Below are 17,355 nucleotides of genomic sequence, written 5' to 3'. Positions count from 1 at the left end.
GGGAGGATCTGTGCAAACTGCTTCCTTCCTACACAGAGTTGGAGCATAGATTTTTTTTTAAGTACAGTTACTTGTTTTAGAGTTAAGGGGCCCATACACCTAACGATTTTCCTGCCGATATACAGCAGATTCGACCACTGTGATCGAATATGCTGTGAAATCGTTGCGCAAACAACTGATTTCCGTCCAAAATCAATCGTCGTCGTCGAGCCGTCTTTGCAGAAGATTTTGCTCGATCGGCGGCGGGTCGGGAGTGCGTCGATAGCGGTGTTCGAATGCTCGACGACCGACGCAATACAGCGGCAATACATTCTCTTCTCCGCTGGGCTCCAGGGCTGCAGCTTCACTGAACTTCCTGTCCCAGCAGGAAGTTTAAACAGTAGAGCGCCCTCTACTGTTTAAACTTCCTCGGACAGAAAGAAGTGAAGCCTGCCGGTCCTGAACCCAGCGGAGAAGAGACAGCGGTGACCGGGGGCCACTTGTTTGTAGTGGAACCGCACTCTAATGGCCAGATCCCTAGAAAAGGGACTAGATGTGCTGGACCTTCTCTCTGGGTACCGCCAGAGTATATATATAGCCAAGCAAACGATTGAGGATGCAGGATGCTGGGCGGCTTGAAGAAGGGCAGGAGCCCGAAATAGCTGACTGTTGCTGCTGATAGCATTATGTTTTAACTTTTTGATAATAGAGATTTGAAAACGACTTGAAGATTGTGCGGACCTCAATCGTTTGCTTAGCGGTGACCGGGGGGACTCGTGCCGGCCGGAGCAGGTAAAGTATGCGGGGGGGGGGGGGGGGAGGTGGTAGCGGCAGCACCACCACAGATTGTGATCGGTTTCATGCTGCAATCGATTCACAATCTGTTTGCAGCAAAGGCAGCCATACGATCCCTCTCTGATCAGATTCGATCAGAGAGGGATCTATGTGTTGGTCGAATCTGATGGCAAATCGACCAGTGTATGGCCACCTTTAGATGATAAAATATATGTGGAAAATAGTCGCTTGTTACGTTTGCCTAGGATAATGGAGAACGATTTCTCACAGGGTGGAGAGAGGGCAATCACAGAGAGGCTGAAGGTCTTGTTTCAGGTGGGCTATTAGAAGGCTTTGTGTGTTCAGCAATGGTAGTCTTCCTGGAAGATATCAATCCAGTATAAATCTCTGCCATCCGAAGTAATCCAAATGTTCTGGTGGGTTGTCGTTGTAGCTTTAGTCGTGGTGGATGTAATCCCTCTGTATTTTGGGTCCAGTTTCAGCACAAATAGGTTTAAAGGTGTAGAATACTGAGACAAGATCTCAGTAAAAAGGAAAGAGGAGGAGAGGGGACTGTAGTTTTCACAGGCTGAGGGAGGTGGAGATGCAGAGAAGCTTGCCTGTGTAATGATGACCAGCAGAATATGGCTGCTCTATTTTGATCACAGGAAGAAATAATCACATACTGTTGAAACTGTTTGGAACTAGATTTACTGTGTAAACCATCTAAACTTAAGATAAGATATATAGACAAGTTACTTGCTATAGTTTTTCATGTCAGATGCACTGAAAGTTTCATCCCAGCTGGGCATGCTCAGTAGGATATAATATCCCATTAATTAACTCCTTACCATAGTTATCAAAATAAAACACTTTATTTTTTATTTTTTTTTAAAAGCAACATTTAAAAAAAAAAAAAAAACATTCATAGTCACTTGTGGCCTTGGTCAATTTGCGCCATTTAATTCCTAAATGCCATTTATTACGAAGTGCTTTACAACTTACCAAGAATTTACCAATAATTCACCCAGGAATTCAAACAGGATTCAACAGCCACAAGACTCTGCTGGAAACTACTACTTTGCATCCAGAACTGCCTCCAATGCTGTTGCTAAAAGTGCCACTGCTGGATATATGTTGCACTGCCAAGTAGAATATGCTTCTTTATTTATTATTATTTATTGAATTTATAAAGCGTCAACATATTACGCAGCGCTGAACATTAATTTAGGTTACAGACAATATTTAGAGGTGACATACAGCAATATGACAATACAGGAATACAAGAAAACCAGATCACACACCATAGTATGAGTACCAGGTAATGCTTAGTCAGTCACTGGATGGAGCATGGAGATTAGGCAAGTTAGGTTCACTCAGATGCATAGCATGGGTTCACAGTAATGGAGGTGCAAGATCAGGTAGGACACAACAGGAGGAGGACCCTGCCCAAAGGCTTACAATCTAGAGGGAGAGGTACGGACACGAATGGTAGGGGACCAGAGTTCAGCTGTAGGTTTAGAGCACTTGTGAGGGGTAGTAGGCCAGAGTGAAAAGGTGCGTTTTGAGGGCTTTCTTGAAGATGTTGAAGGAGGGGGCTGCCCTAATGGGTGGAGGTAGGGAGTTCCATAGTGTTGGACCAGCTCTTGAGAAGTCCTGGAGGGACTGAGTGATGCGGGGGGGGGGGGGGGGGGTGGTTAGGCGAAGTTCATTGGAAGAGCGGAGTGAGCGGCTAGGTGTGTACCTCTGAGTAAGATCGGAAATGTAGGTTGGACAGGTTTTGTGGACAGATTTGTAGGTCAGACACAGTATCTTGAATCTGATTCTGGACTGGATAGGAAGCCAGTGGAGGGATTCTAGGAGGGGATCTGCCATGGTGGAGCAATGGGAGCAGTGGATAATTCTGGCTGCCGCATTCATGATGGACTGCAGTGGGGCTGTTCGGGTCATAGGGAGACCAGACAGCAGGGCATTGCAGTAGTCAAGGCGGGAAATTATGAGGGCATGGATGAGGAGTTTGGTGGTGGCAGAAGTCAGGAAAGGGCGAATCTTACAGATGTTACGAAGGTGGAAGTTGCAGGACTTTGTGAGGTTTTGGTTTGCTTGCACTACCTGCATACCTGCATATAAACTGTTTAGTAGTTGGAAATTCCCTGGTTATAATCACACACTTACCATGTTTACTGCACTTTTTCTTATGTTCTGCCTGTCTGCTAATATCTACAAGTTGCATTGCTATTTGCATCCCCCCAATGTACCACACTACATATTAATTTCTCCTGCTCTGCTTTCTTCACCTTGCTTAGCGTCTCATGAACTGTTAGCTCTCCTGAAATCTCTCTCTCCCCCCAGCAGCTCAAAAACCTCACAAACATTTAAATCCCATTCACATTTGCTTACTCTCTCCCTCCTGCTCTTACTTGCAGCTGGTGATATATCAACTAATCCCGGGCCACAGCCTGCTGCCAGACAAGCATCCCCTGCTCGCCTGCTCCACACGCTTCACAGCCCTCTGTCCACAAATAACCTCAACATCCATCCTCGCACTAACCTTATTTCCATCCATCCCACCCACAAACATATGCTCCCCCTACCCTGCCGTCTCTGGAATGCCAGATCCATCCGCAATAAACTTACAGCGGTCCACAACCTCTTCCTCTCCAAATCCCTCACCATCCTTGCTCTCACTGAGACATGGCTCACCCCCTCTGACTCTGTTGCAGAGGCTGCTCTCTCCTACGGTGGGCTTCACCTCAGTCACACCCCCAGACCAGACAACAGGACCGGGGAAGGGGTGGGTCTGCTCCTCTCCCCATCCTGCACCTTCTGTGTCCTCATTCCACCTCCCTCCCTGCAATTCACATCGTTCGAGGTCCACACTATCTGCCTCTACAATCCCCTCCCAGCCATTGTTTCTGTCTTATACCACCCTCCATCGAGCTTCACACCACAATTTCTCGATAACCTTGCCTCCTGGCTCTCACACATCCTCTCCTCTGACCATCATCCTAGGGGATTTCAATACTCCCATCGATGAACCCCACGTCTCTGTCGCGACCTGGCTACTCTCCATACCCAACTCACTTTGCCTAGTACAACACACCAACACCCCCACCCACACTGCAGGTCACACTCTCGGCCTTATATTCACTAAATCCACCAACATTACAGACCTTGACATCGCACCCTTCCCACCCTCAGACCATCACCTTCTCATCTTCAACCTCCTCACAGAAGGCACCTCCAAACTACCTACCCACCCACCTGGTCGATGGCAGCGAGACCTTCACAAGCTCAACCCTAGTGTCCTTGCTGACCCCCTCCATGCCCTCTCCTCCACTCTCCCCACCCTAACCTGTCCTAATCTTGCTGCAGCTCAGTATCGCCAAACTCTCATCAGCCCTAGAGAAAGATGCTCCCCCAATATTCCGCTGCAACCGCACCCTTAACCCCAGCCCTGGCGCACTACCCATACTCGCAACCTCAAAAAGGGTAACGCGCCACTGAACGGAAATGGAGGAAAACTCAACTTAACCAGGATTTCCTACAGTACAAGACTAACCTGCTGCAGTTCCACACTGCCTTTACTGATGCGAAGCAAGAATACTTTACCAAGCTTATCAGAGCACAAGTTTCCAACCCCTGGCGTCTTTTTGCCACTTTCAACTCCCTGCTTAAACCCACCCTCTGTTTCCTCCCTCTCTGCCACGGGTTTAGCCACCCACTTCACCAACAAAATTGTCTCCATCCGTCTGGAAATAGCCAAACTTCAATCTTCACCTTCCACCCCCTCCCAACCAGCTCCTCCTCCACCCTATCCTCCCCTCACCTCCTTCACTCCTACTACCACCGAGGAAGTCAACCACCTACTGCAGACTTCCCATACCACTACCTCCCCCCTTGACCCCATCCCTTTTGATTTACTCCAGCCTCACTACACGGAATTGGCCCCAGTCCTCACTACCTTGTTTAACCACTTCCTATCCACAGGCACCTTCCCCTCAGACTTCAAGCAGGCCACTGCTCAAGAAACCCTCCCTCGACTCCTCACTTCCCTCCAACTATTGCCCTATCTCCCTCTCCCCCTTTGCCTCAAAACTCATTGAGTGTCTGGTTCACAAATGCCTGACCCAGTACCTCAATGCCAACTCACTGCTAGACCCACTGCAATCTGGATTTCGGCCTGCCCACTCAACCGAAACTGCTCTCACCAAAGTGGTCAATGACCTTGCCTTAGCTAAAGCTGAAGGTAAATACTCCATTCTCCTCCTCCTTTACCTTTCAGCAGCTTTTGATACAGTAGATCTTCCCCTACTCCTCCAGTCCCTCCAGTCCATGGGCAATCACGACCTCGCCCTTTCCTGGCTTTCATCCTACCTCTCCAACCGCTCCTTCACAACCACCTTCAATAAGTCCTCGTCCACCCCCAACCACCTCTCCGTCCTTGGCCCCCTGCTGTTCTCCCTATACACATCCTCCATTGGCAAGGTTATCTCCTCCATGGGATTTAGCTATGATCTGTATGCTGATGACACCCAGATCTACCTCTACACCCCTGACATACCCCCCACTACCATGGACAATGTCTCCTCCTGCCTATCAGCCATCTCCTCCTGGATGTCCGCTAGGTTCCTGAAACTAAATCTAGACAAAACGGAATTTATGATCTTCCCACCCGGCCATCCTTGAACCTTCCAGATGTGCATGTCACTGTTAACCACATCACCATTCGCCCTACCTTTCAAGCCCACTGCCTGGGTGTCACCCTGGACTCTGCACTCTCCACTTCCCACATCCAAAACCTCACAAAGTCCTGCAACTTCCACCTTCGTAACATCTGCAAGATGCACCCTTTCCTGACCACTGCCACCACCAAACTCCTCATCCATGCCCTCATAATTTCCCGACTTGACTACTGCAATGACCTTTTGTCTGGTCTCCCTATGACCTGAATAGCCCCGCTGCAGTCCATCATGAATGCGGCAACCAGAATTATCCACTCCTCCCATTGCTCCACCACGGCGGCTCCCCTCTGTGAATCCCTCCACTGGCTTCCTATCCAGCCCAGAATCAGATTCAAGATACTGTATCTGACCTAAAAATCTGTCCGCAAAACCTGTCCAACCTACATTTCCGATCTTACTCAAAAGCACACACCTAGCCGCTCACTCCGCTCCTCGAATTAACTTCGCCTGACCGTCTCCCCCCCCCCCCCCCGCATCACCCAGTCCCATGCACGCCTCCAGGACTTCTCAAGAGCTGCTCCAACACTATGGAACTCCCTACCTCCACCCATTAGGGCAGCCCCCTTCTCTAACATCTTCAAGAAGGCCCTCAAACTCACGTTTTCACTCTGGCCTACTACCCCTCACAAGTGCTCTAAACCCACAGCTGAACTCTGGTCCCCTACCTTTCATGTCCTTACCTCTCCCTCTAGATTGTAAGCCTTTGGGCAGGGTCCTCCTCCTGTTGTGTCTTATCTGATCATGCACCTCCATTACTGTGCACCCATGCTATACATTTGAGTGAACTCAACTTGCCTAATCTCCATGCTTATAAATACAATAAATAAATAAATTAGTTACCTTACCGTGGTTACCGGTAAAACCATGTAGTTAGCAGGGAATAGCCGGAGCTCTGAAGCTTTGCTGCCTCACTTGGCCATCGCAAGCCACGCCCCAGGTAGTGTAGTTTTCAATATCTCTCCATTGTGAGGCATGATTCTTGAATGTTGTACTTAGTAATTGGGAATTCCTGGCTGCTTGAAAGAATTTAATTATATTAGGGACTCCCAAACCTCCTTCTAATCTGAGTCTATACCTAATAGAGGATGCAATACAAGGTTTTCGTTTACCCCAAATAAATCTAAAGATTTCTCTCTGGAATTTTGGAGTTCTGAGATGGGGAATTCTATGGCTAGTTTGAGAGGGAAGTTTATAAGAAGAGCTTCTGTTTTTTCCTGATTACCTTTAAGGCCTGATGCTAAGCCAAAAGGTTGTCTGCAAATGCATTGCATTTGTGTATGTCTGACCCTATTTGGAAACCTCTTATTGAAGTATTCGATCTTATAGCCTCTAGGAGTGTTTCAATGACTAGAACAAATAGGGTCGAGAAAGAGGGCATCCCTGTCTAGTCCCTTTTCTGATTGGGAAAGGGTCTGAGAAGCTGCCTGAAGAGAGTATGGAAGCGGATGGATTAGAGTATAAGTTATTGAGGATTTGAAGGAAGGGTCCAGTGAAGCCCCATTTTTTTAACACTGCATACAGAAATTCCCAATTTAGTGAATCAAAGGCCTTCTCTATGTCTACTGCTGGCAGTAGCATAGGAAGTCTCCTATGATTGGCCAAATGTATAAGATTACAGACCTTTCTTATATTGTCCGTACCTTGTGTTGATTTGACAAATCTGACTTGATCGGATTTAATTAGCTGGGGGAGAAAGGTGTTTATTCTATCTGCTAACATTTTGGTCATGATTTTGTGACTGACATTTATGAGGGAAATGGGCCTGTAATTTTTGCAAAGTGTATGGTCTCTGCTCTCTTTTGGGATAACTGTGATTGTTGCATTGTTTGATAATTCGTAAATAGGTTTTCCTTCCATTATAGAGGATAAATATTTCAATAATTGTGGAGCATTATATCTTGAAAAGTTTTATAATATTGGCCAGTGAGGCTGTCAGGGCCTGGTGCTTTCATGGGTTTTACGTTTGTAATGGATTTTGATATTTCTAGTAGGGTAAAGGGATAATTTGTTAAATCCATTTGTTGTTGTGTTAGATGGGGAAGATTTATCTGATTCAGAAAATCCTGTATTGCATCAGGGGCGGAAGATTTGTTATTATTATATAGTTTTTTTATAGAATTCCCTAAAAAGTTCAGCAATTTTGACAGGGTTATGAAATACCCCCCCCCCCCCCCTCATGGTAATTTGAGTGGATTGAACTTCGTTGCTCTATTTTGGCCAGCCAGTTTTCTGGCTAGTTTCGAATTGGCTTTATTGGCCAAGTGGAAATCTTTACTGCCCAACCAACGAAATGCTCTTGTTACTTCTTCTGAGTTAATAGTGTCTAAGGCCCTGTTCACATTAGCAAACGCGGACGGCCGTGCGTTCAGAACGCAATGCATACGAATGCACGCCATCTGCGTTTGTATGCGTTGCGTGGCTGATCCCCTTCACTGAAGTCAGCCGTGCGTTTCTGCAAAAATGCGTGCAGCATGCTTTTCCGGACCGCACTGGTCTGGAACGCATGCAGTGTAAACATAAGACAGTGCAGTCTATGCACTGTCTGATGTCGCGCATGTCTGCCCCCTGCACGAGTTCCCGAAACGCGGATGGGAACGCGTGCAGTGTGAATGGGGCCTTATTGCTCTTTTATAATGTTTGTTTTAAAAGAGATAATGATTTCGAAGAATGGTACGTGCTCCATAAGATTTGTAGTTGTTTTTTTAGGGCCATCTTATTAGCCTCCCTATCTTTTTTCATAGATGATGTTAGGCTGATAAGGTGGCCCCTTATATAGGCCTTATGTGCATCCCACCAGTTACTGGTAGAGGTAGCCTCCGGGCTGTTAAATTGAAAATATTCCTTTAACAATATTGAGATCTTTTCTACCCACTTAGGGTTAGTTAGGATAAAAGGTGGAACTCTCCAGTGTGGGGTACTAGAAGATTGGTGTTGTGAAGTGAAGGTTGTACATATAATCGAGTGTTCAGACAATGTTGAGTGAATAATTGTAGAAGTTTTTAATCTAGTGGTGTATGCTTTTGACGTGAAGATATAATCTAGCCTTGAGGAGCTAAGATGGGGATTAGAAAAAAAAGAGGAATCTATTTTTTTGGATGGACCTCTCTCTCCATGTATCGGTTAAATTAAATTCTTTTAATAATCTTATAAATGATTTTGGAAGAGCAGGTCTATCAGAAGTATTAGAGGGGGACTGGTAGTCTAGTCTTGGATTTAAAACTAGATTCATGTCTCCTCCTATGTCTTAAACTGATGGAGTGTCTCTATTTATTATGTGTAAAAGGTTTCATTGTTATTTGAGGGTGCATATATATTAACTAATAGTGTTGGGGTGCCTGATAGATCACCTTCTAAAAAGATATAGCGCCCTTCCTTATCAGTGAGTTTCTTCTTTAAAATAAAGGAGGTATTCTTATGGAATAGGATTGCAACAACATTTCTTTTAGCTGTGGGGTGACTGGATATATGAAATTCTGGAAAATTTCTATGGAAGAATTTTGGATATGATGTCTTGGTTAGGTGGGTCTCTTGCAACATAACTATAGAGGGATTTCTTGTATCATAGAACCTCATACATTTAGCTCTTTTCATAGGACTGTTAAGTCCTTGTACATTGTGAGAAATTACTTTCATGGTTCTTGAGGCTAATGCAATGCAATTGCTATCCTCCTCCATTTAATATGACAGTTAGGTAATTTATAAACATATATATCTATATCGGTCTTAGCATCCCTCAGTTGTATTAAAATTAGTGAAAGCGGAATCTTATGCTTTCTCAAAGTCTCATTCAGTTGTATAAAGTAATACGACATGTGGGTCACATTGAAATAGCTGAAGGCAAATGGAAATTCTACGCTAACCATCAAGTATATATATATACAGTTGTGTTCAAAAGCCTCCAGTTCAGTCACATTCTTAGACTGCGATGACCACTCCAAAATGTTCCAGCCTTTAATCTGCAACTGTGCTCTAGTGGACTTGGAGGTATGCTTGGGATCATTGTCCTGCTGAAAGGTCCAATGTCTCCCAAGCCTCAGGTTTGTGATGGACTGCATCACATTTTCATCCAATATCTCCTGGTACTGAAGAGAATTCATGGTACCTTGCACACGCTGAAGCTTCCCTGTACCTGCAGAAGCAAAACAGCCCCAAAGCATGATTGACCCCCCCGCCATGCTTCACAGTAGGCAAGGTGTTCTTTTCTTCATAGGCCTTGTTCTTCCTCCTCCAAACATAGCATTGATCCATGGGCCCAAACAGTTCTAATTTTGTTTCATCAATCCACAGAACACTATCCCAAAACTTTTGTAGTAGTGTTCCATGTCTCTCTGCCTGTGTTGCCCGTTATAGGTCCGCGGTTCGGGAGTTATGCCGCTAAAGGTCCTCACTATGGTCGGAACTCACGGAGTCAGCATCCGCTTCTCTCCGTGCCGAGCATACCGCCCCCGGGAATCAACTATCTTGTTGAGCTCAGAAGTCAGTTCCTCTAATCTCTCTTCATTGTGGGATACTTGTTCACCTAAATCATCTAGAGAACACTGCTGGAGTGATGTTATAGGAATCAGTTCAGCCATGAGAGACTGCTTTAGTGCAGCTAGCATGTCGTTTAATTTTGCCTGTGTAATGACAGAGTCTGAGGCTGGGAAAGCTTCAATGCTGCTAGCAGCAGCTTTGTCTGTGATGTGCATCAGGCCTGCCTGCTTCTCACTGCTGGGATCTATTGAAAGTTTCTGCCTGGATTTGGTTGGGCTCCGAGCACTGGAGGATGCAGAATCTCTGAGTCCTTGGAAGAGGGTTTGGAGCCTTGCCTGGAGTATGATCTGGTGGAGGAAGGAGAGGCATGCCTGTTTGCTGAGCGCCGCATGTCCCGAGCAGCGACATCTTGGCTGGAGGGCCGCTGAGAAGAGGTTTGTCAGTTTAGATGGTGCTGACAGCTCCCTACCGTGGTCTTCTGGCTTGGGTGGCATCACTGTGAGCTGCGGTTTACTATGTCGGGAAATGGAGCTCTTGGTCTATGCGGCCTTCAGTTAACGTCCGGCGGACCAGCCCCTCTAAGCTGTAATTTAAGTGCAATTGTTTGTAACTTAACTGAAATGCTATGTGATCTGTATGGTTTATCTTTGGTCTTTAATAAAATATACAGTATTCCAAAAAGAAATTATAATTTATTTTTTTTTGGTTTACAGGTACAAGTGTTTGGATTGTATTCAAGAGAAGGATTACATGAAATATTTGACTGTCCAATAAAGGTGAGTTGAAATGCATCAAGACATCAAGAGGAACTGTAAGGTAAAAATTAACTCTCCACAAGAGTGAAGTTGATGGTAGGTTTGTCAGTGAAAACCCAGTTCTTAGAGGTGAAGTCCTGCAGCCAATGGAAATAGTCTACTAATGCACAGCCTTGTGGGTAATGACATCACATGCAGCTCATTTCTGATTTACACATGCTGATGGTAGAGGCGTGATATCTCAGAACTCATAGCTCCTACACACCCCAAATTTTGAGAATAGGGAGGGGGCCCCCTCAAAATTGTGCAAATTGCAGCCCCCCACAGCCCCAATGGTTCACAAGATGGCTTCAATATACCCTATCTCCAGAACTAGTGGGGTTGGGGTGTTTTAGTTTGGCGCAGAGGTAGTTTGGGGGGTGCCCTCCCTACCCTCAAAATTTGGTAGCATAATATAATATATAATATCAGTAGCATAATATAATGTAGTTATAGGAGTATCAAACACAGCATCAACATTGCAGCCTAGTGGATAGCAGAGAAATAGCAGCAGCACAGGATCAGACACAGCCCTGATGTAGCAACCTAGTGGAGAGCATATTAACAGCAGAAAATAAGAGTGTGAAAACCAGTCTTTCTAAGGGCCCATTTTCCACTTGCAATCGCACTGTGAAATCGCAATCGCCAGCGATTGCGATTGCAATTTTACCCTACTTTTTCCTGTGCAATTGAGATTTGCGATTGAGCGATTTTGATTTTTTTTAGCTGCGTTTGCGATTTGACCATTTCTGCAGCGATTTGTGATCTTTGGAAGGGTGCATTATGATTGGTTGAACTAGGTGTGTTGTGGTTTGAAATTGTGAATGTGAAGTTAGGTATTTGAAAGCACCTATTGTCATTGGTTGGAAAAGTATACATGTTTTAATTGGATGAACACATATGTTGTGCCTTCAAACCATTGGTTGGGCCACTTTTTAACCCCTCCCTTTTTCACTATATAAGGGGAATGCACAGTGAAAGTCTTGTGGGTTTTTTGAGAGGAGTTTGATTGAGCAGATATTTGAGAGTTTTGTGTGCTGTTGGAGGATGATTGAAGAGTTTATCTTTATGATTCTGATGTCGCTTGTGCTGAGGAGAGACAGAAGAAAGGACAATTCTGGTTGCTGTACCGGGATCTTCGTCAGCATCCAGAGAAGTTTTTTGGATATGCCCGAATGAGTATTGAAAGGTAAGATACTTTTTTTTGTACTATATATTTCATGAAAACTTTTTTTTTTGGCTTGTAGTGCAAATTTGGATTACTGGCAGTATTGTAAGGGAGAGGAATACTTACCTTGCATGTTTTCTATGTGGATATGTTGGATGTGTTGTTTGTTCAAGTTACAGCACTGGGTTTTCACATATCCATATGTATTTTCTACATCCCCCAAAATAGTCATAGTTGTTTTAATATGGGTGACCCAGTAGATTTCATAATTGTATGTATACCAATGTTGTATTATAGTTCTAGTAATAATTCAATACACACATGTTGTTGATCATTTTTTTTATTATAAACTGTATTTTTTCCCAACATTGAAAAAATACTGTAACGTATTAAAAGTAGAAAAATAACAGTTGTACACAAAAATATAGTGCAAAGTTGCATTATAGATATTATATTATTACTTTTTTTCAAATATGAAAGTGCCCAAAAAATACCTTCAAAAGGTAACTTGCCAAACCTCTTCAAAACTTTTTTTTTTTTACTTTTTGGACATTACTTCACTTTATTCCACATGTGACTTTTAGCTTAAAGTGTGAATGAATTACAGTATTCATCGTGTACCCTTGCATTGCAATATTTCGTAAACCTTCACAATCCAACCTATATACATTTTTTTTTTATTAACGGCTTTGATCAACTTTTGGCATTGGTGAGTTCAGATTTGAAGAGGAATGATACTAAATTCCGCAGAAGTGTCACTCCGACTGAACGACTTTTGATCACACTACGGTATGTATACATACTTTGTACAGTGTATTGCTGTTTTTGTATTGGTATTGTATGTACTTTGTGAACATGTATGTTGCTTAGGACTGCCATGGTGAGGTGGATCACTATCCCAGTGTCAACATGGGAAAAAGTAGTGTACTGCATGTGGAAACAGTGTGTTTGAACAGCATGTTCATGCTCTATTCTTGACTGTTTTCACATGCAGCACATTTTATTTTCCACATGCTGACACTGTTTTCACATGCAGCACATTTTATTTTCCACATGCTGATACTGTTCCTCTTCACCATGGCAGGCCAAAAAGCGACACATTTGTTCACAAAGCACATGTACACTTTTTACTTCTAAAGTATTGTATTCAGCGTGATAACTGTTTGTTTAGTTGAGCCCATGTTATGTACTTTGTGAACATGTATGTTGCTTAGGACTGCCATGGTGAGGTGGATCACTATCCCAGTGTCAACATGGGAAAAAGTAGTGTACTGCATGTGGAAACAGTGTGTTTGAACAGCATGTTCATGCTCTATTCTTGACTGTTTTCACATGCAGCACATTTTATTTTCCACATGCTGACACTGTTTTCACATGCAGCACATTTTATTTTCCACATGCTGATACTGTTCCTCTTCACCATGGCAGGCCAAAAAGCGACACATTTGTTCACAAAGCACATGTACACTTTTTACTTCTAAAGTATTGTATTCAGCGCGATAACTGTTTGTTTAATTGAGCCCATGTTATGCACTTTGTGAACATGTATGTTGCTTAGGACTGCCATGGTGCGGTGGATCACTATCCCAGTGTCAACATGGGAAAAAGTAGTGTACTGCATGTGGAAACAGTGGCCTCAATTCACGGAGCATTATCAAACGTTTATCAAACACTTTATCAAACGTTTGATAATTTACCTCATGGGTAAAATCTCATTTTAAATTCACTAAGGTGTTATATATTTTAGATAAATATATAACACCTTAGTGAATTCAAAATGAGATTTAACCCATGAGGTAAATTATCAAACGTTTGATAAAGTGTTTGTTAAACGTTTGATAATGCTCCGTGAATTTAGGCCAGTGTGTTTGAACAGCATGTTCATGCTCTATTCTTGACTGTTTTCACATGCAGCACATTTTATTACCCACATGCTGACACCGGGATACTGTTCCTCTTCACCATGGCAGGCCAAAAAGCGACACATTTGTTCACAAAGCACATTCAAACACTTTACAATGCCGGGCTGAACTAAAGTCAAAACTGTAATAAATTGTATAAACTAAATGTTAATGAACTACCTGAACATTGTAACTTCCAAAAATAACACTGCTCAAAAGAGTTGTTTGTTCTACCACATTAATCAGTATTTTCAGATAACGTGGCCACAAAACTTTGCTTTCCTGATTGTTGTGGTTCACTTACATTTGCACCAGTAACAATTGGTTGCAATATGTTGTAAGTAGTGAGGTTGGAATTTTCAAAACTGGAACGGTTTGGTGTGGGTGGAGTAGTAGCACCAAGTGAAGTTGTGCTGACTATAGGTCTTGAAGGCATGAAATTGAACCTTCCTTGACCTATGGTACTATCAAATGAGGATTGGTACGGAGCATGACTGTCATGCAGTGGTGGAATGCTTGGTACAAAATATGGGTTGTGTATTTGCTGTTGTGGTCGTTGCAATTGAGTTTGTCCTGGCGGCAGTAATGATTGGGAATATGTTCCGAATCTGTCACCGGAACTTACTATCAGAATACATTTTTCAATGACCTCAAGAATTGCTTTGCGACATGAGATGTAGGCCGGCTGGTACCTTATCCAAGTACGGTTCTAAACTAATTAAGAATTGTAAATTTGCACTTTTTTTTACCCCTTTCCTCCATTATCTGCTGATCTTTTTTTCTTTTCCTCTGTTTTTTCTTTATAGGTTTCCACAAAATGTTGTACTGAACTAAGCATTTGCTTTTCATAATCTTGTTTGAGCAATTTGCCCTTTTTTTTTTGGTTGTGGAAGGTTTTGCAGTTGGTTGTTGTGCTCCAGATTGTGCTTGTGAAGTCGATTCCATACTAACAGATGAGCCTGACGATTGAATGTCAATGACTTCTGCACTCTCGGTTTCACAGCCTTCAAACTGTGTATCTTCACTCATTGAGCACCGTAAACTTTCATCCTCTTCTATTATACTATCTTCAGTACTGTAAAAAAGAGAAAAAAAAATGTAATACCTTGTTAAACCAGTTATGTGTTGAGCACATTGCACAATTTGTGGGCATTGTAAGGTCACTTTGATTATACTTTGGATTTGTTTTATGAACAATTGACACGCATATTTTAATTAATGTAATACCCAAAAATGCATGGTAATTGTTCACAAAGCAGATGTAATGTGTTTAAAAAAGGGATCCTGCAAAAAAAATGGTCAATAATTCTTAAAAGTCCAAAAAAAAAACACCTTACGGTCCAGTTTCTCCGACTGATTTGAGAAATTCCATCTGGGAGGCGTATTTATACTTTGTTCTTTTGCTTGCTCCAGAATTACTCTTTGCTTCCTCCTTCTGTTTTTCCAGTTCTCGTTTGTAGTTGTCCCTCACAGACTTCCATCTTCTCCTCAGATCTGCCACTGTAAAAATTGTATGTCATTAATACAAATCGTACATTACATGATAATATTTTCATATATCTATCTTTCTTTCCATTTTTAGATTCCTGGCAACTGGCCAAAGTTTTACCTCTATGCATTATGAGTTCCGTATGGGGGTAACCACTATTCATCGGGTCGTAGGTACCACTTGCAAAGTTATTTGGGACAAGTTAGCTAACATCTACATGGCATTCCCGGACAAGAAGAAGTGGGAGGAAGTGTCTGACAAGTTCTACAACAAACACCAACTTCCAAACTGCCTTGGAGCGATAGATGGCAAACACATGCGTGTAGTGATGCCAGCATGTAGTAGATTTTAATTATAAAAAGTATTTTTCAATTGTACTGATGGCTGTTGTGGACGCTGATAGCAAGTTTATCTACATTGATGTGGGTGCTTATGGAGGTAACAGTGACTCACGCATTTTTCGCAACAGCCGTTTCGGACAAAAACTGTTTGGTGGCAACTTATCCCTCCCTGATGACAAGCCGTGGCCGGAAACGAATGGACCTGCTTATCCACACACTTTTGTGTCAGATAAAGCTTTTGGGCTGACCAAAAATTTAATGCGGCCATATGCGCAGAGGACTCTAAACTACGATAGACGTATTTTTAATTACAGGCTAAGTAGGGTCAGGAAAGTCGTAGAATGCGCCTTTGGCATAATGTCCAACAAATGGAGAGTGTTCCACACAGCGATGCATCTGAAGCCGGAAAATGCTATAGCAGTCATAAAAGCTGCTTGCATCCTTCACAATTACGTGATCACAATGGAGGTTATCCCAGTGGAAGAGACTACTTTTGTGCCGTTAACTGAAATACCCGCTGCTACAACTGGTAGAGGCACGAGTACTGCCTTATCACAAAGAGACGAACTATGTGAATATTTTGTTTCTGAAAAAGGATCAGTACCATGGCAGGATGACCACATTTAATGTTTAAAAACTGCTAACCATTTGTTGTACTCCTAAACCTTTGTATTAAAAAAACCATGTCTCTTTCAAATTTCTTTGTGTCACTATTTTCTATGTAAATGCATTCATAATTTATGCAGCAGGGCATGTGGATGGTCACACAGCAGGTGGATGGTCGCACAGCAGGTGACAGGGCACGTGGATGGTCGCACAACAGGTGGCATTTCAGGTGGATGGTCGCACAGCAGGTGGCATGTCAGGTGGATGGTCGCACAGCAGGTGGCATGTCAGGTGGATGGTCGCACAGCAGGTGGTATGTCAGGTGGCTGGTCACACAGCAGGTGGTATGTCAGGTGGATGGTCGCACAGCAGGTGGCATGCCAGGTGGATGGTCGCACAAAGTGGCATCAACTGTGTACACTTACTTTTTGAGGCCTTGCTTTTAGATGTCAGATCATCTCAGGTTCCCTCAAACAAATCGGACACTATATCAATCCAGGCTTTGTGTTGCAGCTGGTTGTCCTTGTAATCCTCACTCCCCTTTTCATAGAGGCAGGGATGCTGCTTGATTTTGGCTAGCAGCCCCTCTGTGGTAAACCACGCCATTTTCCTAGGCCCCAAACAGGAAAGGGAAGCCACAGGAAGAAGAATTGTGGGAAAAGAAATTGCTTCTGGGTAAAAAAACGCATGAAAATCGCATAGTATAGCGATTTTTATGCGTTCCTATCTTTTCTATTGAATCGCGACCGCGTACAAAATCGCTCCGCCGTGCGATTGCACGTCGGTAAAAATCGAATCGCGCTAGTGGAAATTACTACCCGCGATTCCTATGTTATTTCGCTAACCCTAGCGATTTTAAAATCGCTAGCAGTTTGCGATTTTGCGATTCAGTTAGCGCAAACGCTCTAGTGGAAAAGGGCCCTTACTGAAAATTTTGTCAAAATGCATGATTGTGCTTGTAATTCTCATTTACGATAATCACTCTCTGAATGACTGTAGACACACTGTGAGCGCTTTTCTGACCATCAGTGCTTTCTGAGCATTTTTTTTTTCTTTTTTAACCACTTCACCACTGAGGGGGTTTA

The 17,355-nt window shown here is 43.4% G+C and overlaps 1 protein-coding gene across 1 annotated transcript in view; it reads left to right on the top strand.

Moving 5' to 3' along the window:
* The window catches only part of VPS41 (VPS41 subunit of HOPS complex), a 1,049,902-nt gene that overhangs the window by 12,799 nt on the left and 1,019,748 nt on the right, over nt 1–17,355 (top strand). The window contains exon 3 of the mRNA XM_068238292.1: nt 10,685–10,747. Coding sequence (XP_068094393.1) covers nt 10,685–10,747 — 63 coding nt within the window. The remainder of the gene's footprint in view (nt 1–10,684; nt 10,748–17,355) is intronic.

Source organism: Hyperolius riggenbachi, chromosome 5, assembly GCF_040937935.1.
Source record: "Hyperolius riggenbachi isolate aHypRig1 chromosome 5, aHypRig1.pri, whole genome shotgun sequence".
Classification (NCBI taxonomy): Eukaryota; Metazoa; Chordata; class Amphibia; order Anura; family Hyperoliidae; genus Hyperolius; species Hyperolius riggenbachi.
The sequence above is the reverse complement of the archived record's forward strand: the minus strand, read 5'-3'. Positions and strand labels throughout refer to the sequence as shown.